Source organism: Protomyctophum parallelum (genome assembly GCF_964188405.1).
Source record: "Protomyctophum parallelum genome assembly, chromosome: 19".
NCBI classification, from domain to species: domain Eukaryota; kingdom Metazoa; phylum Chordata; class Actinopteri; order Myctophiformes; family Myctophidae; genus Protomyctophum; species Protomyctophum parallelum.
This window is the reverse complement of record NC_139717.1, coordinates 27,957,873-27,983,227: the sequence shown is the minus strand read 5'-3', so window position 1 is coordinate 27,983,227 and position 25,355 is coordinate 27,957,873. Positions and strand designations below refer to the sequence as shown.

The 25,355-nt window shown below is 41.9% G+C and overlaps 2 protein-coding genes across 2 annotated transcripts in view; one reads left to right on the top strand and one right to left on the bottom strand.

Moving 5' to 3' along the window:
* The window catches only part of pnocb (prepronociceptin b), a 15,383-nt gene extending 6,950 nt beyond the window's left edge, over positions 1–8,433 (bottom strand). The window contains exon 1 of the mRNA XM_083790738.1: positions 8,372–8,433. The gene's annotated coding sequence lies outside the window, so the exon portion shown is untranslated. The remainder of the gene's footprint in view (positions 1–8,371) is intronic.
* A 5,210-nt stretch (positions 8,434–13,643) lies between these two features.
* LOC310876677 (serine/threonine-protein kinase pdik1l-B) lies at positions 13,644–21,682 on the top strand. The gene is made up of 4 exons (XM_083790270.1): positions 13,644–13,776; positions 15,056–15,863; positions 16,289–16,514; positions 20,874–21,682. Exons 2-4 carry the CDS (start codon positions 15,132–15,134, stop codon positions 21,110–21,112), a joined length of 1,197 nt encoding a protein of 398 aa, XP_083646396.1. The 5' UTR covers positions 13,644–13,776; positions 15,056–15,131; the 3' UTR covers positions 21,113–21,682.
* The last annotated feature ends 3,673 nt before the right edge of the window (positions 21,683–25,355 follow it).

Genomic DNA, 25,355 nt, shown 5'->3' with positions numbered 1-25,355 from the left:
CAACAACTATGAACTGTCACCACTAACGCCTTTAGTCCATTATAGCCTACATAATGAAACAGAAACAGGTCATGTGTGACATGGGATCATTTGGGAAAAGTGGCTTTTATAGGAAATCATTTACAATCATTTGATTGTCTTATGATGTGTATGGGGATCCTCTGGTTTCCTGCTGACTTAGCTGGTTTGTTTTCTTTCCTTAGCCACACGACAATAACAAATACAATGGTGAACAATATATTTATCTTTATAGTTATTGTGCCCAGTGGCGCTTAACTAATTAATATTTGGGACAAACACTGTTTTAATAAATAGCACATTTCAAGACCTCAAGGGCTCTGTCAACAAAGACATGTGAGTTTTGTGTTTTTCTCATAGCTCATTTGCTCAGCTTGGCAAATAATCAATGGAACTGAATTTACATTCCAAGAGTTCATGGCGTGGCGTTAGTCCCTGAGCTGAAACCCAAGACATGAACACAGTATTTCATCTTCAGTAGACTACTCTTATACCTAGACGTCGATATTGTGACGATGACATTGTATTGTGACAATGTACATTTTCTTTATAATAATCTCGCCAATCAACAAGCGTACTAATTTTCGCTATTTTGGAAAGTGATAGGCTTATGTGGGGAAAAGAAGACATTAATAATATTGATATATTGATCAGCCTTATTCCAGGGTCAGTATTGTGCAGAATGTTCTCTGCAAATCTCAACAAGTGTTGTGACCTGCAGAGAATGAGAGCAGACATAATGTGTGATGCTGCTCCTGCCGCTGCCTGATCGAGTGCTGTGCAAAGTGAAGCCTATTAATATAACTCATCATAGAGCTGTAATAGTGACATGAATTAGGCCTGTTGTCTCTAATGGGGGAATGGAGAGGTGTCATGAATGTAAGTAGGGGCAGAAAGATTCCACTGTGCTCTTTGACGAAGCTCTGACTCACTGCTATCCATTAGGGATTAGGCCACTGTATGTATGAAGCCCCAAAACAGTCCTTTAAGCACTCACTAATGCACACAGAACATAATGGTCTCTCTTCCCCCCTCTCTCTCTCTGTGTGCCAGTCTTTCTCTCTTGTACTCTCTTTTTGTCAGTCCCCCTCACCCCAAAAAATACTTCCATGTCCCTACGTCTCTTCCATCCTGTCTCTCAGTCTGTCCTTCCATTTCTTTAATTATGTCCTTTATACGTCCTTTTCAGGTTGTATAATGCCTGAAATTAGATTTGTGGTGACTTTTCAGAGTTGTATTGTGGGTATTAACTTTTTTCTTTGAGGTCAGAAAGAACATTAACACTAAATAGGTATTTCTTTCCATTTGGAAGATGAATGACATACTGTAGTGACATGGTCAGTTTCTCAGGAAAAAAGGATGAATCCATGGTTGAGCTAACTCAGAACCGCTATTTGTGTCTATACAGTATATAAGTGTGTAAGGTCTTGTGTCTGTGATTTCTTTCCCGTAATCTCATGTGATTTCTATAATGACTGCACAGTAAAATCCTAGAGTGTTCACACTCTAGTTAGATTTACTTTAACGCTATATTATTGTTATAATTATTACGTTCTTTCTGTGAGCAATATTAGTGTAATGTATTTCCCCTCGTACTAACCACAATTTAATCATAAGGCTACTAGTGAAATAGCATGGAAATATCCTGAACAATGTGACTTAATTCTGCGCAAGGTTATCTACACGTAATATAATATGTAATATGAAACCTATTAAACATGTCCCTATCATGTCACTGACAAGACATTTACATTGACCAAAAAAAAAAAGGTTTGTAAGGGATGGGCATTACGGGATAGGGGGGAGGTTTAAGGAAGGACAACTGTATACTAGGAGAAATGAATCCGTTCTGTTGGACCAGAGATAAACGGCTGTGTGCCTCAGTGGAGAGAAGTAAGCTCACCCCCTGGCGAGACCACAAGACGGTGTGTTTGCTCCGAGCCGTGCCCTTCCTCGCAGGGAGGAATCTGAAAATGACTCATCGCAGAGAATGTGTTTAATCCCATTTTGACCCGTCTGCCTTCTCGCTCGCCTTCCTGTGGTTGGAGCTGCTGCGATATACCTGATTAGATCACTACATTCACTAGGGCCGTAGTAAATGACAGGCTGCTACACGTCTGTTTCATGAGCGGGGCCCATTACCTATCCTATTATGGCGCGAGACTTGCTGGTCTGTCATTACCCGGGAGGGACCGGTCCGGTCCTATTCTCACCCTGTACAGATGATGATACATGTTATTTAGAAACACTTCTGGGGAAAGCTGTCAAGGTCAAGGACGGAGGTAAAGGGCATCAGAGTCATGATGATGATGTGTGTGCAAACGTCTCAGTGCATCACTAGGCGGAGTACAATATCTTTGTTTGTCCCTGTTTACCCCCCACTGTCTGTCTGTCTGTCTGTGTGTGTGTGTGTCTGTCTGTGTGTCTGTGTCTGTCCAAGTTCTAGTTAAATAATTGTAGCATAATCACATACTGAATTTATTGACAACTAATTTCCTGTATGGATCATTCCCACTCATACGCATACATGCTCACAGTCACAAGCACATGCGCAAATGGCTGGGAAATATGACATCGGCCAATGTTTGATCTATTCTCATAATATCCTGCTTAGAGGACAAACACACATGCAAATTGCACTGTCTTGCACCATCGTCTCAAATGTACTCTCTCTCTTACACACACACACACACACACACACACACACACACACACACACACACACACACACACTCTTCTCATATCCTAAATCAATTAAAGCACAAACACATTTCTATGAAATTACATCCTATTTGATTTCTTCCCAGGCGGCGCCATCATAGCAGGTCAATTGAGCGTGTCATTATTGTCATTACTATTGTCTCAACCCATTGTACTCACAGGCCTCCTTGATTGAGAACACATTTACTGCCTCAGTGGAGGCGTTCTACTGAGTGACGTCAATCCAATCATACTTAGTATTATGGGGTGTCCGTCATAGCAGGTGCTTGCCAAAAATCATACCAATGATCATCTCGTTTGGTATCCACATTGCAATTTTCATAATCCCAAAAGGCTGTCTAATTATTACTTGCGCAAGCAGAGTGCACAAGTGCTGCGATCGGCTGGGTATGTATGTAATTATGTATGTATGTATGTATGTATGTCAGTGTCCTCCAACAGCCAATAAGGGACCACCATTCTTGGTGACGTAAGGTACGTTTCAAGGTTGGTATAAGGTCAACAACGGGTCTAAAGGATTTAGAATAGAAGAGCTCTATGACTCAGAGCAGCAGTCGTACCCAGACAGCAGAGATCTCTAGGACTCAGAGCAGCAGTCGTACCCAGACAGACAGCAGAGAGCTCTAAGACTCAGAGCAGCAGTCGTACCTAGACAGAGAGCTCTAGTCTATAGGGACTCAGAGCAGCAGTCGTACCCATACAGAGAGCTCTCGTATACAGGGATTCAGAGCAGCTGTCGCACCTAGACAGCAGCAGAGAGCTTTAGCACTCAAAGCAGCAGCCGTACCAGCAGTGGTTGCTTGCGCACAAACAAGTAGGCCATGCAATGCGCAAGTTGGCATCTCGACAGAGTGCATTTCTAGTTCCCTTTGTAACAGACCTGCAGGGGGGGGGGTTTCCATGGTCACAACAATGTGTTTTCCCTAAGACTTTTATTTTGAAAGTCTTCCTGCCCAAATGTCAGTCTCTGAGACTTATTTTGACGGTTTCCTGCACAAACTTTGGCAGTCTGATTGAAATTATCAAGTTCACCTGTGGTGCTCTTTGGCCCAGCATGGTGCTGCAGAACAGCTAGCTCTGAGCTACAGAATAGCAACATTATATAAAACAGCCCTCAGTAGAGGAGCGAGGAAGAGCATACACGGAAAGGTTTTGTTTGATATGGAAAGGATGGCCAACTTATATACTCTTAAGATGGCCAAACCAACCTTCAAAATGCTATTTGCACATGCCATTTTATTAGCGCCGAGCTGGAAGGGGAAAAAGGTGATCATTTTATTGTTTGTCATTTATAAGTTTATCTTGTACTGTCGAGTTGAGGGATGTTGGGTCTTATTTTTGTATGGCATTTTGATATGGTGTTTTATGTATGCACATTGTCTATTTGTATTGGTGATGATCGAAGGCCTATGGAAAGCATGCATCTTATTATGTTAATTTGTGTTGAATGTTTGCAAATATGACATGTTTATTTGTGATAATTGATTGTGTATTTTGTCATTTTTTTCTAGTTTCTATGTTGGGTTCCAAAATAAGTAAGTAAAACTTGTCAGTTGCCTTTTAATACCCAGCAGGTCCACTACACCCTTATCAAAATATAACTCTCCCAGAGTGCTTTAACATAGGCTGGGGGAATATTGGGGGGGGGGGGGGGGGGGGGTTGGGTCTGAGAGGCTAAATCTCATCATGAATAAATAATGGTCCTTGTCCTTGATATGAGAGTCTACACCATATTCATACATTGTTTCAAGTGCTGCAATCATGGTGGAGGTACGTTTCCTAGAAGGGCCAGATCTGTGTGCGTGTGTGTGTGTGCGCGCGCACTAAATTGGAAATGGCGGCACTCCAAAAAATGCAACCGCAAGACTTTAAATCAAAGGTCTAATCTTCTATATGCTGCATTAGTCTAACATGATTCAGTCATAGCCTTCATCCTTGGGTGAAAAAGACTCTGGTCAAAGCGTGTCAGCCTGAGCAACACCGTTGTGGAAGGGAGGTATGCTTAATCCATTAAAATGGGGAAACATCTGTGTAATTTTAGATTTTATTCGCTGCTGTAAAGGTGACCGTGATGCGCATGCATAAAGTGAGTGGCAAATCGAGTGGCAAAGGAAGTGAGATATGTTGTTTAATGCAATCAGATAGGACTTTTCTGTTAGGATGTATAGGCTGTCTGTCAAGGCCAGAAAGTCATTTTTTCACACAGAATTTGAGCTTGTAGATCTGATATGATTGAAAAATCTTGAAAGTGTGCAAATCTTTAAATATATACATTTTTATTTTTTATTTTTTATCCCACGATTTTGTAACCCAGTTTTCTTTTTCACCCAGTGCCAATTATCTAATGTAATCCTGGGCGCTACACTTCCTCTGCCAACCTGGGGGGGCAGCGGACTGACCTCATGCCTCCTTCTATGCATGAGGAGTCCAAGCTGCTTCTTTTCACCTGACAGAGGGGAATTTCCCCGGCCGGACGTAGCGCGTGGAAGGGACACGTTTTTCCGACCAGTTCCTTTCCCCTCCATCAGGCGCCCCGGCTGGCCAGGGGGAGGTAGTTTTTAGAGACCAGGAGTACGGCATGTTTTTGTGAGAGTATCTACCCTAGGGGACACGGGGAGAACATGCAAACTCCACACAGAAAGGCCCTATCGCCAACCCCCGCCTCGGGTATGGGCACTGATGACGCGGAGGAGGGAACACGCCGCCAGTGCCCACAGCGTCCCCAGCGGGAATCGAACCCAGGACCTTCTAGCTGTGAGGCGACAGCACTACCAACTGTGCCACCGTGCCCCTAATATATGTAGCTTTTAGCGTAGGTTCAATAAGGAAGATCTTAACCAACGCATTAATTCGGCCTTTCAGCACTATCATGGCTCATCATTATCTGTTCTCAAATCCTAGCAATTTGCAGCAGCCAATCGGGTGATTCGACTCCGCCTTTAAATATCTCTGCCTCTGACACCTCTCCATTCTCCTTTCAGTCTGCAACAAGCAACCCACCTCCATCCCCAACTCCACCTTTCCATCTAGCGTTGAGAAGGAAGGAGGGTCATCTGCTCAGCTGCCACCACCAGCGTCTAGACTCCAATGCTCCAATGGGGGGTTTTCCCTATTAAAAGCTAATCTTATTCAATAAATGCAATTGGAGTCTAATCCCCAAAATAATGCTCTACCATAATTTTGCCTTTGCCATTTTGCTAAACTGCTGCCAAAATCTTTCCAATAAACATTAGCTTATTCTATATTGGTGTGTTCTCTCCTTTATTAAAATACATTTTTAACCAAACATGTTTTACTTCTGGGCATCCCTGGAACAAAATATTTCAGATTTCGGGTCCTTGACATGAAAACGTTTGAAAACACCCTGACATGACAAAAACGACAAACACCACTGAAACATTTGTTTTTCAGAGAACTGTTGTAGAACTGGCCTGAGGTCTTATGGGTAAAGTAAATGACACACGAACATTGTCAAAAACAAGAGACTTTCATGAGTGCAGAGGAACCCCCTAGAGCCTGTATTGGTCAGTGTTGTACGTCACCAGCTAGGGCTGATCCAGGAATACCGGTGTGTATATACAGTATTATACACTTGAGGACATCTGCTCCATTACCGATAAGCAATTCTGAATTGTAAAGACTTTCTTGAATGTCATGGATATGTCATTAACTCAAGCATGAGTTAATGACTGATTATGACAACGCCTCTATGACTGAGGTAGGTAGGTACTGTATGATATGCACCTTTATATCTGCATCAATGCAGTTAAAACTATAGAATTGAATTATGTGGGGTTTTTGTGTGTAATCCCAACAGCCCTTTTTGTCGATTTCTGAAAGGCTGCACTTCAAGCTATTTAAGGTAAGAGATGAAAGTCCATCCGTGGCCTGCACCACTAACCCATGCAAACTGTTGCTGATGCTGCTGGTCTGCAGACTAGCTGACACCATGTCATCAGATCTAGAGTCTGTTAAAGTGACACCTTAACAAATCCATTGGACATGCAGCTCCAAGGAAAGCAATCCCTATATCCACTCCAGGATATAGTGGATATAGCGTTTATGTGAATGATAAAATTGTTGAAGGAAAATAAATAATCAAAAATAATTATATTTGCATGGGCGTAATTGTCTTGAAAGCAGTGTGTGTGATTACTTTGCTATTCTTATACACCAGTAATCCCACGGGTGAGTCACAGCCTGTGCTTAAACAAGACAAAAGCAGGACTTCAGTGCTACAAGAATTATTAACGATTAAGGGGAGAAATACCTATCGGAGGATGTGATTATACTGTAGGTCATCGGCCAATTCAATATAGGAGGTTCATAATTTAAATGCAAACAATACATTCAAATTAAAGTCTTTGTAGTTAGTGATTAGGAGAATAAACGGCCAAAAAAATATTTTAAAAACTTGATTGCAATTGAATGTTTAATTTAATCTAATCGAAAAAATTACCAAACCACCTGGGTCTGGCGTTACAAGTTATAATTAAAGTTTTCTATCATATGACATTTTCAAAGAATAAAGAATAAAATTATTCAATAGCCTACTTTCAATATTTGACGATGCAACACAAATATTTACTATCCTGAGATAAAACTGTATTTCATTCTTCATTAAAACATTGCCATGGTGTTGAATCATTATCTATTAATTACACAGCCATGGCTCATATTTAACCCCTATCTGCGTGTGTAACTGGCTGTTCTATTCTCTTTCCAGATAAGGAGAACAGATTGTGCACATTCATTACCATTATAATTACAATCACCATTAGCATGCTTTATAGAGTAATAAATGTTCTCAGTGGACTGTATTCAGTTATTAAGTTTATTCCTATACTGCCTTCTCGGGCAAGATACAGTGGAACCGCTTCTGTAGTGAATGAAACAGCGTTTGTCACAAATTATTTTAAGAATACTTCTTCTCTATGTACTCCCCCAGGCAATTCCCAATAATGTAATGCATAGCTTGTGATGATCCTAGACGTTTATTGAGTTCACTTATTTGACATATTGCGTCAGGTTCAGGCTAACGTTGCCCATTTGCGACAGTGAACATTAAATCTCCTAGTTCTGTTTTTATTTTTTTCACTTATATTTATTTTCATGCCTGGCTATGCAAAGCACCTTGAATTGCTTTTGCATATGAAATGTGCTATAACTAAACATCCCTTGCCAAATTGTCCTTGCTGATCAAAAACATCCACTTTCAATATTAGACTGCTTATGATAGCAGCAGTACTATCAGAGCTGAGGAAAGGAGAAAGGAGAAAGAAGTCGTGGAAAAATAAGCCAAGGTACTCCAGGTGAGAAGAGTAATCCTTCAAAGTACATAGTATAAAACCACAGCAATCCCCAAGGAACCATTACAATTCACATGTACATTCACGTGCACATAACAGGGACCATGAGTCCTTAACACGCAGACAATGAACTGTGACAAACTCTCCCCTCATCCCCGAACAAGAGCCTTTTCCATCTCTGCCTCATTTGCAGCTAACATACTTCATGAAACTGAAACATTTGTTCCCATGTGACCTCAATGCACAGGTAGAGACTGATAGAGGCAGAACAAAAGGAAAGCAATGAAATGAGATGATAACAGACCGTGGTTGCTCTCCCTTACCTGTATGGTGTTCTCTCTGACAGGTTCCTTTTGCCTGGAAGAGAGAGTTCAGTGGCTTGACTGTTATCCTTAGGCTAGGAGTTTCAACTACTGAGTGAGTGTGAGACTCCTCTGAGGCTCTTTATAATGGCACACCCCTTCCCTCCAGGCTCAACTCCCTCACCCCTCCCCCTGTATATCGCCCATTCACATACCTATAGGGGGGAGCTAGTTACTGGAGGGGTGGGTTACGGGTAAAAGGGGTTGTGCGTAACAGGGTCTGTTACGCACGAACCGGATGGTCCGATGGTGACGTATTTCCTACGCCACCACTTTCATCTTCATTGAGCCAACTAATGGAGCTCTAAAAATATGCATCATCAGCCATGTCCCAGAAGTCCAGGATCATGTTTATTCCCTCATGAAACCCACAACCTAACCATGCAACCAAGGCAAAGTAAAGACTAAGAAAGAGGGGCTGAAATGACATAGAATCTAGACACTCCTGCCCGGTGCAAGTGAGAAATACAATGCTGCATCAACCATTGCTGGCCAATAGGCTTGTTCAACCTAGGACTCTTCATGGAACAAAGACTGATATTGAATATATTTATCAATGCAGTCCAAGAGATCTGCATGCACACACGCAGGCACACACACACATTCACACACATAAGCACGCATGCACGTGCACACACACACACACACACACACACACACACACACACACACACACACACACACACACACACACACACACACACAACATGAATGGTTCTGTAGACAGAATGATGTTGAGTCATATGAGGCAGAAATGGAAAACAAGAGCCATGTCCCAACTCCCAAGGTTGAGAGAGGACCGAGCCTCTCTGTCATCCATTAGTCCACTGCACCAAGCCCCAAAATATGCTTAAGGCATGTGCTAAAGTACTAAAAACCAAGGTGTCTCTCTGTCTCAGTGTGTGTCCCTCTCTCTCTGGGCCTGCTAATGCACTAAAAACCAAGGTGTCTCTCTGTCTCAGTGTGTGTGATCTCTCTCTCTGGGCCCTGGAGTGTGAACCAGACCTCTTCAAAAACTCTTTAGGGACTTACCTGGCAGACGGGGGGGATCATGAAAGATGGTGGATGGTGATGGAGGATCATGGTGACGATGAATGCTGAAAATCAAAACCAATAGATATGCTGAAAATGTCAGTGATCATATCTATGACGTTAATGATAATTATAATCATGATAATGTCAGCGATAATAGTCAGGATGTTTACGATAATCAAAAATAATGATGACTGCATTGAAAATGCCAATACCTAATAATAATATATGACGAACAACAACATTTCACTGCTTAAAGTCACACTCCGAGTTCAGCTTTCTGTTATTCTGCTCTTCCTCTAACCACATTAACCCTGGTATTCCTAAATTTGGTAAATTTACATACAATATTTTCTTTTAATTCAAAAATAGCTAAAATAGCTGATCTAAGAGCTCGTAGGTCTGCTTTCATACAACAGAGTATAGGGCTATAGTGGAAGTTTATCCTTAAATGCGTGGGAGGTCTGATAGTGATGGACGATCAGGGAACATGGGAGGCCCGTGCTAGAGCTCCGCTAGCCCTTGGCCCGGTGGAGATAAGAAGAAACGGCAATCTGTCTGTCATTGATATCGCTGTTATCTACCACCATTCATGGGACAACAACTCTTCCCTTCTAGTAGTCAAGGGACCAGTGATTAACATGATGACAGAAAAGGTCATGCTTACTGCAAGGCATGTATATAGTGGATGCTGCCTTGTTGTTACAGTACCTTTCAGATTGAAGATAATCTCAGGGCAGTAGTTCTCAAACATGTTCGAGGCAAGGACCCCCCAAATTGTGTTCAAAACAATTAATGTAAAATTACTCAATATACAAAAAGAGAGTAACAGAAGAGACATCACAGCACAATAAATTCACCATAGGTCATGAATGATATCTGAACCCACACCACTGTGATTAGGTCCATGTTCATACTGTATAACTGAACCCACACCACTGTGATTAGGTCCATGTCCAAACTGTATAATAGTGATTGACTGAGGCATTAGCAATAGCATGTCCTGTGCAAATCCATGGAATAAGGAATAGCCTAGGCCAGGGTATCAATTCAAAATATATGGTTATCAGTCAAAGGTTAAGGCGTTTGGTCTATCAACAATATCATGCAATGCAGCTTTAAGAGCTCAAGACCAAATTTAGCAATCTTTGGCATTTGGCTGACTGGCATGATTAGATTCTCCTCTCCATTCAACACATTTTTCACTCTGAGAACACATTTTCAGTCCCAAATCCATCTAATGCTGGATGTATTTTACCCCCTGACAATGAAACAGAGTGATGTAGAACCGGGGGCATCTCCGTGCTGGCTCGATCGGCCTGTCAAGAGACAAGCGATCATTAACAACAGGCCTCAAATAAATTTTGCCTGGAGAAGAACAAACACATTTAATGAACTGAAATCTGCAGATTCAGCATTGGCTCACACAAAGATTTCCACATTTCAGGAAAGTGGGAATGAATGGTAGGCCAATCTGATCTTGTAGTGTAGTGTGCAACTCTCTTGAGAAATAATTTCTAAAATGATGAAAAGCAAGGAGTCACTTGCAGACAAGAACAATCTTCAAGCTAACAAGGTAACATATTTCAATACACAACATATTTTTCTTATTCTTTCAAATTTGCATTCATTAAAACTAAGAGAGACTGGAAAATAATGCTTCATGGAAGAAGAGTGATTCATCTTAACTTGCTGAGAGTTGCTGACAGGAGTTTCACCAACTCACGATATTCAGACCAAGGCCATCTTGCCAGCAAGGTGCTAACTGGGTGCAACTTCCCATAGACAGCCCATTCATCCAAACCCATCTAATTGTATTAAACAACGTCAAACTCACCAAACTCAAACTCCACGGAAAGCTTGAATTATCTTCTTTCAATCTTATTTATATAAATCTGTAGATATTTTTTTGTCAGAGTTTGGGAGTGCTCATTGGATATCACTCAGCAGCCCTGCGTACCACCTGTTTGGAGTAGCACATAATGTCTACAGTGGATCTTCTCCCTTACGGAGCTATGTGTGTTGGTGGCTGGGTGAAAAACAACATGGTTGTTTTTCACCACCTGTGCGCAACCCACACACACACAAACACAGTAACACACACGTGGGGTGGCTCGCCGGAAATGGGGCCGGTACCCTGGATGCGTTCCTATATGGGTCTGGAACTTCCGGTCCACCGTCCCCTCCTGGGGACCCCCACACGGAGTTACAACACTCACTTCACACGGGTGTGATTTTATTAAAAAAACACTTTGCAGATAGAAAGAGGATAATTCAAGCTTTTCACACAGCTGCAATGTTGGTGAGTTTGATGTTGTTTAATACAATCAGATAGGACTTTTGTGTTTGGATGAATGGGCTGTCAATGGGAAGTTGCACATAATAGCACCTTGCTGGCAAGATGGCCGTGGCCTGAATATCTCAATTAAACCAGAAGGCTATCTCTGACCTCTTGACCTCAATCCTGGAGATACAAGTGCTCCTCCTGCTGGCGGGATCCATAATTAGAATTAACCACATTTAGTTGCCCGTAAAGCATCTTAAAATATGTATAGTACTGTGCAGGGTGATGACAGCTTGATAACTAAACAACAAACTTGTGACTTTGTGAGTGACAAAGAAAATGCACAGAAAACACTGAACAAACATGAACATCACACCGTACAGCCTCAATTAAATTGGCGTCCCCATTTGCTAGCACCTGGCTGTGAGTGACACCCCCAAATCAATCACAATGGCTACACGTACACCATAATTGGCCACAATACATTCTCTATTAAATAGTTCAATTGGACTCACCTGACCTCAAGTGCTGTTGTGTTAATGAAATATTTCCATAATACATTCTTGAGTCATCATCATAATAATGACTTTGCTATGAGTGTGTGTGTGTGTGTGTGCGTGTGTGTGCGTGCGTGTGCGTGTGTGTGCGGGCATATCTGTCAAAGTGGTGAGATATGGTAATGGCACAGGGGACATTTGCTTCAAGATAAAAACAAGTCAGGTGTGACTGACTCCATATACTTCTAGCAGCATTCATCATTGGTTATCGCTGACTATGGGTCACGCAGACACACACACAGAGAGAGAGAGAGGGAGCCGTGTATATATCCGTGGATATACACGGCTTGGGATATCCGTGGATATACACGGCTTTTCGAAAAGGGTGGATATCTCGCCCCACAGCGTGGATATCTGTCTCGCCCCAAAGCATGGATATCTCGCCCCACGGTAGCACTATTTTATGGCAATGCAATATGCAATGATAATCATAAACTTCAATATAATAGCCTAATCAGCATTCATAAATCATATAGCCTGCTGCCTGTAGCCTCACTAGCCCAGTTTGCCCAAACCGCTGCTGAACAAACAAACAGTGCTCGCCTCGGGCAAACAAACAAAAGGCGCCCTGGCCGTGCGTGTGTGTGTGTGTGTGTGTCAAATGTACATAATTTTTGTATTGATTGTATTGCTGTATTGTTGTATTGTTCTTTCTGCTTTGGCAATGTAAACGTATGTTTTCTCATGCCAATAAAGCCCTTTGAATTGAATTGTGTGTGTGTGTGTGTGTGTGTGTGTGTGTGTGTGTGTGTGTGTGTGTGTGTGTGTGTGTGTGTGTGTGTGTGTGTGTGTGTGTGTGTGTGTGCGCGCGCGCGCGCGCGCGCGAGAGAGAGAGAGAGAGAGAGAGAGAGAGAGAGAGAGAGAGAGTGGGTGGTTCTAGTGGAATTGATATCCTTCAATTAAACAAAGAGAAGCACTGCAGGCAAACGGCCGTTTTGCACGTCGTTAATCACAGACTGGCATGAGACAGTAAATATAATACTAGGCCTATATGTTAGATCGATTGCCAAAGTATTAAAAGCATTATCAGCCCCGCTACTTCTTTTTATTACATGGCAATGTTGGTGCCATGGTCACGGCAAGGCTCATTAACATTTTAATTGGCATTCTGAGATAAAAATAAATAAATAACAATCTAAATCCATGCATGTTTTGGCCTAGTTTTCCGTTAATTGAACAGATCCGATATGGATTTGAGATTATGATAATGGTTACGTAATAGGCATTATAGATAGATATTATCTATATAGATATTCCTTTTGAATTCTATTCGACTCTGCTGTAATGCCAACAGCCAATCAAAACCCTTAGCTACGTTACGGAGCCAATCAGGATGCACGTTCTCTCATAGCGGGACCCTCCGAAAAAGACGGAAGTAGTAGTGTTGTGTTTTTAGTTGTGTTGTTGTACACAGCGGTGCTGCCTTGATTCTCATTTTTCTCACAATTTATTTGTTGAACTTGTTCTACGGTCTTTCAACTACATCCGCACAGGTATGTTTTAAGTTTGTAATCACATAACTAAGAAACGAGCTCTAAACCCCCTCCACTATTTTCTAATGCACAACACACGACAATAGCTACTAGCCCTAGCCACAGTCTGTATGGAATGGACTACAACACAACAGCAGCCCCACAGAGCAGAACAACTTCTGCAGCCATTCAGTAGATAGACCCTTTCGGGACCTTATTTTTTTGTATTTGGGAACTGCAGGCAAGGTTCAGACTCGAAAGGAGCTAGACAGTAGATAGCTCTGGTCCATAGCTAGCCGCAATTTGCAACTCTAGATTTGTTTACAATGGGTTGAATCTAGAGTTGCAACAAGCTCCATCCACTTCCTATTCATCATTTTTGGTTTGTGATCTGCTTGTCTTGTTAAACTCACCAACATTGCAGCTGTAGTCCAAGCTTGAATTACCCTCTTTCAATCTGCCGAGCTTGTTTTTCATAAAAATCCACCGTAGAGATGTTATGAGATACTTTCTGTCAAGACATCCTCTGCAAGTGATTATTTTTCTAAGTGCTGGAGTTTGGAAGCACTCGTCGTATGTCACTGAACGGCCCTGCATTCCACCTGTTTCGAAATTGCACATAATGCAGGAGGCAGCAGCGCGACCCGTTAACAAAAACGAGTGCTTCCAAACTGCAACACTTAGAAAAAGAATCACTTGCAGAGGATGTCTTGACAGAAAGTATCTCATAACATCTCTACGGTGGATTTTTATGAAAAACAAGCTCGGAAGATTGAAAGAGGATAATTCAAGCTTGGACTACAGCTGCAATGTTGGTGAGTTTAACGTCGTTTAAGACAAGCAGATCACAAACCAAAAATTATGAATAGGTAGTGGATGGAGCTTGTTGCAACTCTAGATTCATCCCATTATAAAAAAATCTAGAGTTGCAAATTGCGGCTAGTCCATAGCCAATGCTTCTATGATTCTAGTCCTGAAACATGACTGTCATGATTATCACATGACGCTCCTGAAGTACGAGTGTCATGTGATAACCATGGCTACTATGATTCTAGCGTACGAGTTGTTACTTGTTCAAATCTGATATGTTTTGCTTGCTAAATAAATACCAACTTTTTAATTTACAAGTAACTTATATGTGGCTTTATAGTTTATGAGTGACTATATGCAAAACTTGACCTTTTATTTGTCGGTTCTCAGAATAAGTATGAATTTAACTGGTTTTATTTGATATAGTTATACATGTCCTCCAGAGGCGTTTGGTTTTCCTGCTATTAAGATAGTTTTTATTCTTTTACAGCATTCACAACAAGTCCACCCTCATGTGACTCATTCATCAGAAAATCCAAGCTCTAATCATATTATTTGGAGACAACATGGAGGAGCTGTACACCTTGGAGCGGGAGGTAGGAAGGGGCAGCTATGGTGTGGTCTTTGAGGGCCACATGGCTAAAACAGGAGAGAGGTTGGCTATCAAGCGACTGCCCTGTAGCAACCCAGAGTGCATTGAACTGTACCTACAAGAGCTGTGGGCCATGAGAGTGACGGCCAAGAACCACCCCAATGTCATAGCTCTCCACAGCTGCCTCCTGCAGACGGGACCTAGGACCCTGCAGTCCCTGAGACCAGGGAAGTTGCCTCTGGGCCTGGTTGAGAGTGCGTTGAAGGGAAGTGTGGTTGGTGCTCCCCAAACCGATTGGGAAATTAACTCCCAGTCTGCCGCACAGCAGTGTGCCAAATCTGTCTCGTCCCGACCTAAACTTCAGGACAGGACTAACACCGGCCCGGCCAGAAGCGCGGTTACTACTTTTGATGCCAAGACCCCACAGAGACCCCCACAGAGGCCTAAGAAGAGGCCAGCCCAGACCGGAGAAGAGCAGCCGAGACCCCAGCGCTGCCTGGCCCTGTGGCTGTTGATGGAGTACTGTGACGGGGGAGATCTGAACCAGTACCTGCTCTCCAGGCCTCTGGATACCCAACAGAATCGCAGCATTGTTCAACAGCTTAGCAGGGCTGTGGCCTTCCTGCACGGCCTAGGGATCAGCCACCGAGACCTGAAGCCTGACAACGTGCTGGTCTGTATCTCACCAACAGGGCCTGTTGTCAAGGTTAGTCACTCAGGAGACAGACAGCTGTGAAGTCTGTGTGCCAGTGTCGGGTCCTTTATGTTGGCTTGTCACACAGTTTGTCCTATCATTCATTGCTGCTACTTTAGCTTTTCTGTTCCCTGCACCATGACCTCAAACCAAATGGTAATTGGTTCAATGTGTAGCTATAGTACCAAGGTTGTGTATGGTGAAATTACACAATTAATTCAATTCACTGTCATTGTGCACACAGTTGTGCACTGGATTGGAAAATGTATTTAAGACATAGTAGCTCTGTAGTTTATCTCATGTGAAAAACAAAATGGAGTTATACCATAAACACTTTATTCTGTGTGTGTAATGAAATGGTTACAACATTTGTAATCTAGCACCGTTTAAGGAATTATTCATTATAATAAAAAAATATTTTCCCATTCATCCTATAGGTGGCTGACTTTGGTCTGAGCAAGATGAGTGAGGGTTTGTTGGAAGGCACTCAGCACAGGCAACACTTCTCCTCTACCTGTGGCTCTGACTTTTATATGGCTCCAGAGGTGTGGGGCGGCCTATCTTACACAGCCCAGGCTGACATCTTCTCTCTCGGGGTGATGTTTTGGGCAATCCTGGAGAGAATCACCTTCAGGGAGGAAGGCACCACACAGGAACAGCTGGGTAAGTACAGCTTAGCATGATTGTGCGGCCATGAGTGGTTAGTGAGCCTGCCTGGGCAGCAAGAGGCCGTGGTTGTCGCTGGTTCGAGGCCAGGCCAGCAATGCGTCGATTATTATTATTTATTTCATCTTGAACAAATACAAACTTTACAGTAAACGGTACAGAAAACCCCATACATCAACACAATAATGGAGCACAACCAATTTGTTCATCAATCATAACAAAATAAATACATCCATAAAGTAAAGAATCAACTGGCCATATTTTTAAAATCTATATTTTTTATCCCACGATTTTGTAACCCATTTTTCACCCCTGTGTCAATCATCTACTGTGATCCTGGGCTCTACACACCCTCCACCAACCTAGTCCCCATATATGGGGGACAAGGGGAGAGCAACGGACTTGAACTCATGCTTCCTTCATGCCTGAGTGTCCAAGTTGCTCCTTTACACCTGACAGGGGGGATTTTCCCTGGTTGGACGTAGCGTGTGGAAGGAACACGTTATTCCAACCAGTTCCTTTCCCCTCCATCAGGCTCCCCGGCTGGGGGGGAGGCAGTTTAGTGACCGGGATTACTGCATGTTTTTTGTGAGGGTACCTACCCTAGGGGACACGGGGAGAACATGCAAACTCCACACAGAAAGGCCCTTTCGCCAACCCCGCCTTCGGGTATGGGCACTGATGACGCGGAGGAGGAAACACACCGCCAGCACCCACAGCGTCCCGAGCGGGAATCGAACCCAGGACCTTCTAGCTGTGAGGCGACAGCACTACCAACTGTGCCATCGTGCCCCTAACTGGCCATATTTTTTAAAGATTGACTGCTTACAGCAGCGCTTGAGCTGTTTAATAATATTGCAATATATAATATATTTTTATCAAGATGTTGAAATTAATAATTGGCTGTTTAAAAATGGTTGTTTCTTAAATCATAATTACCATCTCTCCTTTTAAAAAGAACGGGGGATGTGTGTCCGTCCTTTGGGTATGTGTGGCAGGACTCTAAGCATAAACCCCTAAATGCTCCCAGAACGCAGTAGAATGGCACTGACAGCTCCTAGTAGTTATAGGACAAATAGTAATTAATAGTAAATTAGTAATACTTTTATAGTGACACAAAAAAGGAGTGGGGACAAAATTATTATTATTATTATAATTATTATTATTATAGCTAAAATATGGTAATTATTTTGAGATAGCAGTAGAGTCATACTCATAATGAAGTCTTAATGATGCATACATCTACCCTCACTCATTGCTGAGAATAACTATTTTACCAAGATGCCTAAAAACCAACTGATTCGTGATTTCGGTGTTTGATTATAGTTTTATGTTTTAAGTTGTCCTTTTTTATTTGACCTTGGTTGAAATCCTTTATAAAACGGGAAGGGTAGAACTTAGAGAGCTAAGTGTACGTAGCTAAGCAAGTAAAGCAACACGAGAGAGAGAGAGCTAGAGTGGCATTCTAATTTAAGATTTGAAAGATCTGCACCCACTACTTGTGACGATGGGAGAGGCGGACATTTGTTGGATTCCCAATCCACAGCCTACTGGCAGAACAATAATGGTTGCGGTTGAAGTGGGGTCAGAGACCGACCGTCAGACTGGCAGATGCTGGTTTATGGCACATTGCCCTGAAATGAATTAATTGAATGCCACATATTAAAAATGTCAGATATAATTGAATACATTTGTCACAGCAGTTATGAGTCGAAATGGCATGGGGTTTAATATAGATTTATGAAATATGCCCTGTGATGCTTCTCTGGTGTTTTAAACCATTTCTATGATAATAGCTTATGATGCAAAAATGTGTTATGTAGGCTAATTAATCTAAATTTACTAAGAATTTGATTTGATCATTTTCAATCTCCCATTGCCTAAATAGAGGGTATGCGCATGCATAAAGTCAATGGAACATCGAGTGGCAAAGTGAGTGACAAAGTGAGTAGTTGTTTAACGTTGTTTAAAGCAGTCAGATAGGACTTTTCTGTTCGGATGTATGGGCTGTCAAGTCCAGAAAGTAGTTTTTTGACACTCAGTAGGCATTTCCGCTTTACTTCCGGATATTATGAATGATGATGTCACACGCATACCCTCTATTGATGATTCAAATAGAATGATTCATAAAAGAGCTTGTCAATGGATTTGAATTTGATCCAAAGGGCTTGATATTCTTTGTCATGCTGTGATGTGTTGTGAGCTTCTAGATTAGCTATTTTCAGTGCTGATGTAGCACTGGGCAGATGCTTTCATCTCTATCTTCCACCACACAGCTAGGAACGTCAATGGCACACATTTTATTGAATGATTATTCCTTTGATTTGATTTTCTATACAATTTTAGACAAATGTTGAAAGTAAGAATATTTTCCCTATCTCAAAGTCAATTTTTTGGAAATGCTATTACAATTCTTAAATCTGTTACCAATAAATAAACAACTAGTTTTTTTAAAGCCACAAATAAAACGCAGTTTGTTGATTAAAATGTCAATAGGGCCACCCGAACATAAGTAAGCCTCACTGAGCCATGAGGCCCATAGGGCAGGAGCCTATCTACTGTTTCTGTAGCGTGAGGCAGCTTGATGTATACCCCCTGGACATGACGTACAAGTACAGTATACCCCCTGGACATGATGCTAGTATGTTGCAGAGACAGGGCTTGTGTTGTGTGTGTGTGTGATGTAGTGTCTTTCCCATGTTGTTGGTACCCCATGTGGGTTGGAGTTGGCTGGATTAATCGAGGAGTCAAGTGGCCGTTTTATATATATATCTTTTTTTTTATGTTTATTTTATTTGAAAGTGATAGTATTTAGATTTTATTTATTAGATCCCCATTATTGCTGTACATGACAGCAGCTACTCTTCCCGACCATCACAAAATCATGTCTTCATGACATGTCTTTACATACACCATTCATACTACAAATACAATACAACACCAAACGTCACCTCATAGATGATAGCTAGCTCTAGTACAATTCAGTCTTGACATTAACATCAAAGCAAATACCATCTTATATTGGGATCTGTGTATATATAGCTCATATCTCCGTATAAATATACAGTGGGTCAGAATGACCCACTGAATCTGAGAGTATCCTGCACAGAGACATTAAGCTGATGGCTGTACAGGGCACGGCACAGTGGTGAAGGTTTGCAGAGCAACTCTATATTTTCCGTATTATTTCCTGTCAGAATCTGAAAGTGTCTTAATGCGTAAGTGCAAGGTTCAGCACCATGCTGTCAGCCAGGCAATAATAGACTATAATACGTTTGTCTGGTTTCATTCACAAAAATAGACCTGAAGGAAGGAGCCAGCACCAACGTTTATGACGTACGTAGAGCACCTATAAGGTTTAGCACCTCAGAATCTCCCTTCCTTCACTGAATACACCATTAGTCAGAAAGGATGTATGTCTTCTTTGTTTTTGGTTGATTATTTGGACATTTTATTAATACAAGAGCAATAAAAACGTTTTATATAATTGAAAAATGTGTAAACTAACAAAAATAAATGGTGAGAAAGGAAATGGGTTGGCGTGGAGAGGTATTGCCAGTCATTCTTTTTCGGCTTTTCTGGCTTTATTGATAGTATAACGGACAGAGGAAGTGGGATGCTTTTCACGGTCGGTTAAAGTTATTTTTTACTTCATCTCTCAGACCTCTTATTTGACCAGTCACAGGAGAAGAGGCTACACTGACCGTAGGCTAAAATGTCTCTCTTACAGCCACTTGCTATTCCATCGATTGTTTTGTTTAATCCAGTGCTACTCAACCCGCGGCCCGTGGGCCACATGCAGCCCCTGCTTATGTATCTGCGGCTCGTCATGGTCATACAAATATAATTAGTTGAACAAGATTGTAGGTATTGTATTGTTTGTTCTACTTGCAGATTTACAAGCTCGCACACAGCTTGTAGAGCTGCATGTGAGCTTGTAGACTGGCTATTGTCGCTGGGCACCATTCCACAATGAAGTATAATCAGAATAATTGATTTAGTAGATTAGTACCAAGTGGTATTGGAATAATACGATTTTTTGTCGATTTTGTCGATTCTAAATTATTCAACATACATGAGGTTAAATAGGTTATTTTTGTTCAAAGTTTCTTTAATATTTTCCAAATCACGAGTCAATAAAACTATAGCATTCAAATGTTAGTCCTGCCAGCCCCAAACTTCCCACTCCGAAAGAGCCACGACCCTGGTGACTTGCACCATAAATAGGTTAAACATTCTAAATGTCGGTTTCAATATATTTTCGGTTAATTGTCCAGCCGTACCCCTTGTCTATTTGTGGCCCTCTGGCTCACTCTTTTCTACTGCACCCCCCATGTATCCCCCCCCCCCCTTCAGGTGCCTATGCGTGCAAGCGCCATTGGTTGATCCCCCTGGGTGAGGCGTTGTGGGAGAACCCCAGCCTCCAGCTCAACATCCCTGTGAAGTTTAAGAGGGCACCCCCGCTGCCACCCCCTCCCAGCCAGGCCATGTGCAGCCTGCTGCTGGACATGCTAGCCTCTGACCCGGACGCACGACCCTTTGCCGACCAGCTGGAGGCCCGCGTCCACTCCGCCATAAAGGAGGACTCCCGCTGACGGAAAACATGCAGTAGGGCTTAAAAGTCAAAAGGACCCTAATGGCCTGTTAGTTGTTGCAGCCAAAACATTGCCCCACAGGCTGTCTGCACTCGTGAGTCGTGACCAAATAAAGTATATGAACACAGTATTAACGGCTGTGATGGACCAACTGTGGTGCTTGGCAGGGCCAACCCTAAATATTTACGTTTGGTCTACTTAATACTTGATAATCTTATAAAGAACTTTTGAAGAACAATTTAAATGCAAAGCGAGTAGCATTCATAATGATTAATGAATCTTAGTTGACCCCTGGAGTGGAAAACCAGGCTATGGACCCCCTGACTACATTGTCCTGCAGTTAGCATGTAGGAACATTCATATAGTACTCTTATGTGGAGTTCTACTGGGATCCAGTGAGGTCTTATTTACTGCAAGCATCATGCTGTTTCTGGGAAGCTTGATTTCTTTTAAGTTGAATTCAAAGATGTTTTATGTAATAGCGGGGGCGGGTACAAAATCATCGCTTATGTTACGGTATAGAATTGTATGAGTTGCTATTCAAGGGTCTGTATTGTCTATGGGAAAAGAGAAGGGAACCCGCACACTCATATGCTCCAAAAGGTATATTTATTGACGACGTTTCGAGCCAAAGCTCTTTATCTGCTCCAGATGAAACGTCGTCAATAAATATACCTTTTGGAGCATACAGTATGAGGGTTCACCTTCTCTTTTCCTATGTCACTTTTTGAACCCAGCACCTCCACGAAAAGTGATGTGCATATTTTACTATAGTTTCTGTGTTGTCTATGAAATATTTTGGCGGACAAATTTCAGGTAGCAGTATTTGTCAGTTTGATAATGTTATTGTAATTTGTAGGTGCAGAGGTTTGATTCATTTTGATTAACGAATTAATTGAAAAAAAAGTGTCCAAAAAGAACCAAACTACAGAGGTTCATGTTCCCAGTGGAGTGTATAGTGTACTGTATCTCCACCAGCAAGCGTAGCTTGGTTATAACATCTGTGATGTATGATACCATGATATTTGTACAAGGTTTCAGACTGACCTGACAGCCTTTGCCCTCCTTGATAACAGTGCTTCTCAACCTGGTGATGCCCCCCCCCCCCCCCAAATGATTTGCCAAATATTTAATAATTAGCTAAACCAAGATTTGAATGATTAATATAAAAAAGTAATACCAATAAATATCACGTAACATGGCTTCCGTGTTAAGTGGTCAGATGGGTGGGCTGCGAACGCTTTCAATATTTTCAAGTGGCCCCTGCATCCATAAAAGGAGAACCACTGCTTTATATAATTTTATTGCAGTATGTCATGTGAGGATCAAATAATTTAAAGGCAGGTGCTGAACTTTAAACGACAAAACTTGAAGACAAAATAATAGTTTGCACACTGTAGCTCCCTTTTGCATATTTATTATTGATACCACCTGAGTGGGATCAGAGCCTTATATTAGACAGTTGCGTCAATGAGGGGGCAGAAAACGGTGCCGTTAATCATGTAAATAGTGAAATAGTGACAGATGCTCATAGACTCCAGTGCATTCTGTAAACATCCGGGGCAGGGCTTTGTCACTATTCGCCAGTAGAACACCTGGCCCGATTAAGTGAACGGAGGTGACGCAACTCTCTAATGGGCTCTGAGTGGACTGAGGCTGGCTGGGCGATGTATCTAGCATGCTGCTCTTCTTCAGACTAAGAAAGATCTTTGCACTGCTTAGAACAGCGGTTTGCGCTATTAGCTGCATACAAAAACCGATAACACAGCAAAAACAAAATGTCTTCCCCCTTTGGCCTGGCGGGGATAATTATAAGTTCTAGTTGTGGTGATGGGCTGCCCCGGGGAGTGGAGAGAGCGGTCAAAAAAAGTTCATGACCTAAACTAGACTACAGCCACACAGTAAGCTTTGTTTTAACTGTTTATATGTAGAATGTTTAAATCCTACACATTCATTTCAAATCTATCAACTAACTTAAGGTGCAGAGCTTTGGATGAATTCTGCACTGTTATCCATTATTGCACATACTCTCTCCTTGAGACAGAATAATTGACATGAACAACATGTTTTGACGTTTTCGGGCCGGGTAGGGCCTAAAATGTGTGCTAATTAGTAAGGCCAGGTGGGGCCTTGAGCCAGCCCAGTTTGGGCCCGTTGAGAACTCTAGTTTTCGCCGACTGCCGCTCATGACTTTGGGGTCGGCCCGTCTTGATTTTGAATGGACGGGTATCAGTCAAAAGGGAGACATCGAAGAGGAAGGAAAGGTGTGGGAGGATCAACATATGGAATGTCAGAATAAGTCAGCTCCATATATGGAGATCTAAGGGTTTGATGAGGTGAGATCAACATGGTGTCCGTGAGGCCAGCTGTAGAGTTGCTGGCCGGCTCCATATATGCAGATCTAGGTGATATTGATCCAGCCTTCTCCATGTATGGCTATCCAGGGTTTGATGAGGTCAGTGTCGTGATCTTCATATATGGAGACGGCCATGTATGGAGCGTGTCACAAGGCGTGACGGACTGACTGACTCACGTGGGAAATGATGAATAACGGGTGTTTTATTTTCTTTTTTTTTTTACATTTTATTGCATGATACCCATAGCCTACAAGACTGGGAAGAGAAAATGGTATTTCATCAAGTTAACCTTCGGTCGTATGGCAAATATGTATTTTCAATGCACTGCCATTTTGTTTCACTTATTGTTATAATTTGAAAGCTTATTGAATTGTATGAACTGTGGTAAAATTAAACTAAAAATGAAACAAATACCAGCATATATTCTTTGCCAATACCAAATGGCAGTAAATGTCCGAGATCAATGTTTTAAACTGGGAACACGAAACCAGACGATAAAATTGACAATCTAAACGAGTAATAATAATGCATTGTATTTATATAGCACTTTACATTCTCTCGAATCTGTGTACGAGTTAAAAGCATTGCAAGAAATGGGAATAAAAACAGCATATGCAACAAACAATTTCGTGGGACCCAGCTTGGCTAAACTAGAAAGGTCAAGGGAATGCTTTGGTAAAAACGTAGGTTTTTAGTCCATTTTTTAATAGCATCAATTTTAACCTACCGGGCCAATGTTGGGTGATAATCTATAACAAGTCGGTTCCAGTCGAACCTACTTTGCCAATGTTGTGGAGTGATAATCTATATCATTAGTCATGGATTGACCAGTGTACATGAATTTAGAGCTCACTCAGATCAGAATCACAGTTTTAACAAATAAAAAAGTGGGTGAAATTCATTTTTGTGCATAGCGGTAGTTCCCATCGTGTTATTCTTTCAAGAAAGCGAGGAAGGGGTTAGGAGATCAAGGTCAGGAAGTGAAAAGACAATTTTAGAATTTAGAGGCTTGTTCCACACACGGCACACTCGTCGTAGGGTCTCTTACAGAGATCAGAAGTTCAGAACTAGCTGCAGTATGATGGTGGACAACAGCCGATGCAGAGGTCAGATGACAAGTGTAGGCAGGGGGGGTTACGAGGCATTGTGAGGCTATTATCAGTGAGCAACACCCTCAATTCAGGCTTCCGTTTATCTGACATCTCGTTGTTGGCTCCCCCTTGAATGAGGTAACATTAAATGTCAATATCTGAAAGAGATATTTACATCTAATGTGTACGTGATTATTGATCTTGTCCCATGCTTCCACTGGCCAGCCAATAACAGATTGGTCTGGTAGATTATGCAGATCTAGGTTGTGTGTCATGTACTGTAGGTTGCTCGAGTCGAAACCCTGCATCTCACCATCTTCTCAGGCTCCATGTCAACAGGACAGGACCTGTCTGACTTGCAAAATGCATTTTGGACCAAGTAATTTAATCTGGTACAATTACTGTGGTACAGTACTATCTTACTACCCACAACCCACTACATCGTACCACTAGTTTTTACCATTTGTAACTAAACAATGTTTGATGTGCTTACTTTTACAAACCTTAATAATTAATATTTATAGTAAAATATAACAAATGCCATAGCTTTGTTGATCCGAGCCTAAATGGAACGTAAGTTATACACAGGCTTAAAGTTATTAGTAGTGATGCAGTATTCGGCCAACTGTTCCCTATATTCGGTTTCGTCCAATAATTTCCCTTTCGGTGCATCCCTATTTATTAGTAAGGAGTGCATGTGGGTTTGACAATTCCAACAAAATACTTGACTGTTTTATGACTCATACTCATTCACCTGACTCGAGTAACCTTCAAGATAAGCACTCTTCCTCATTC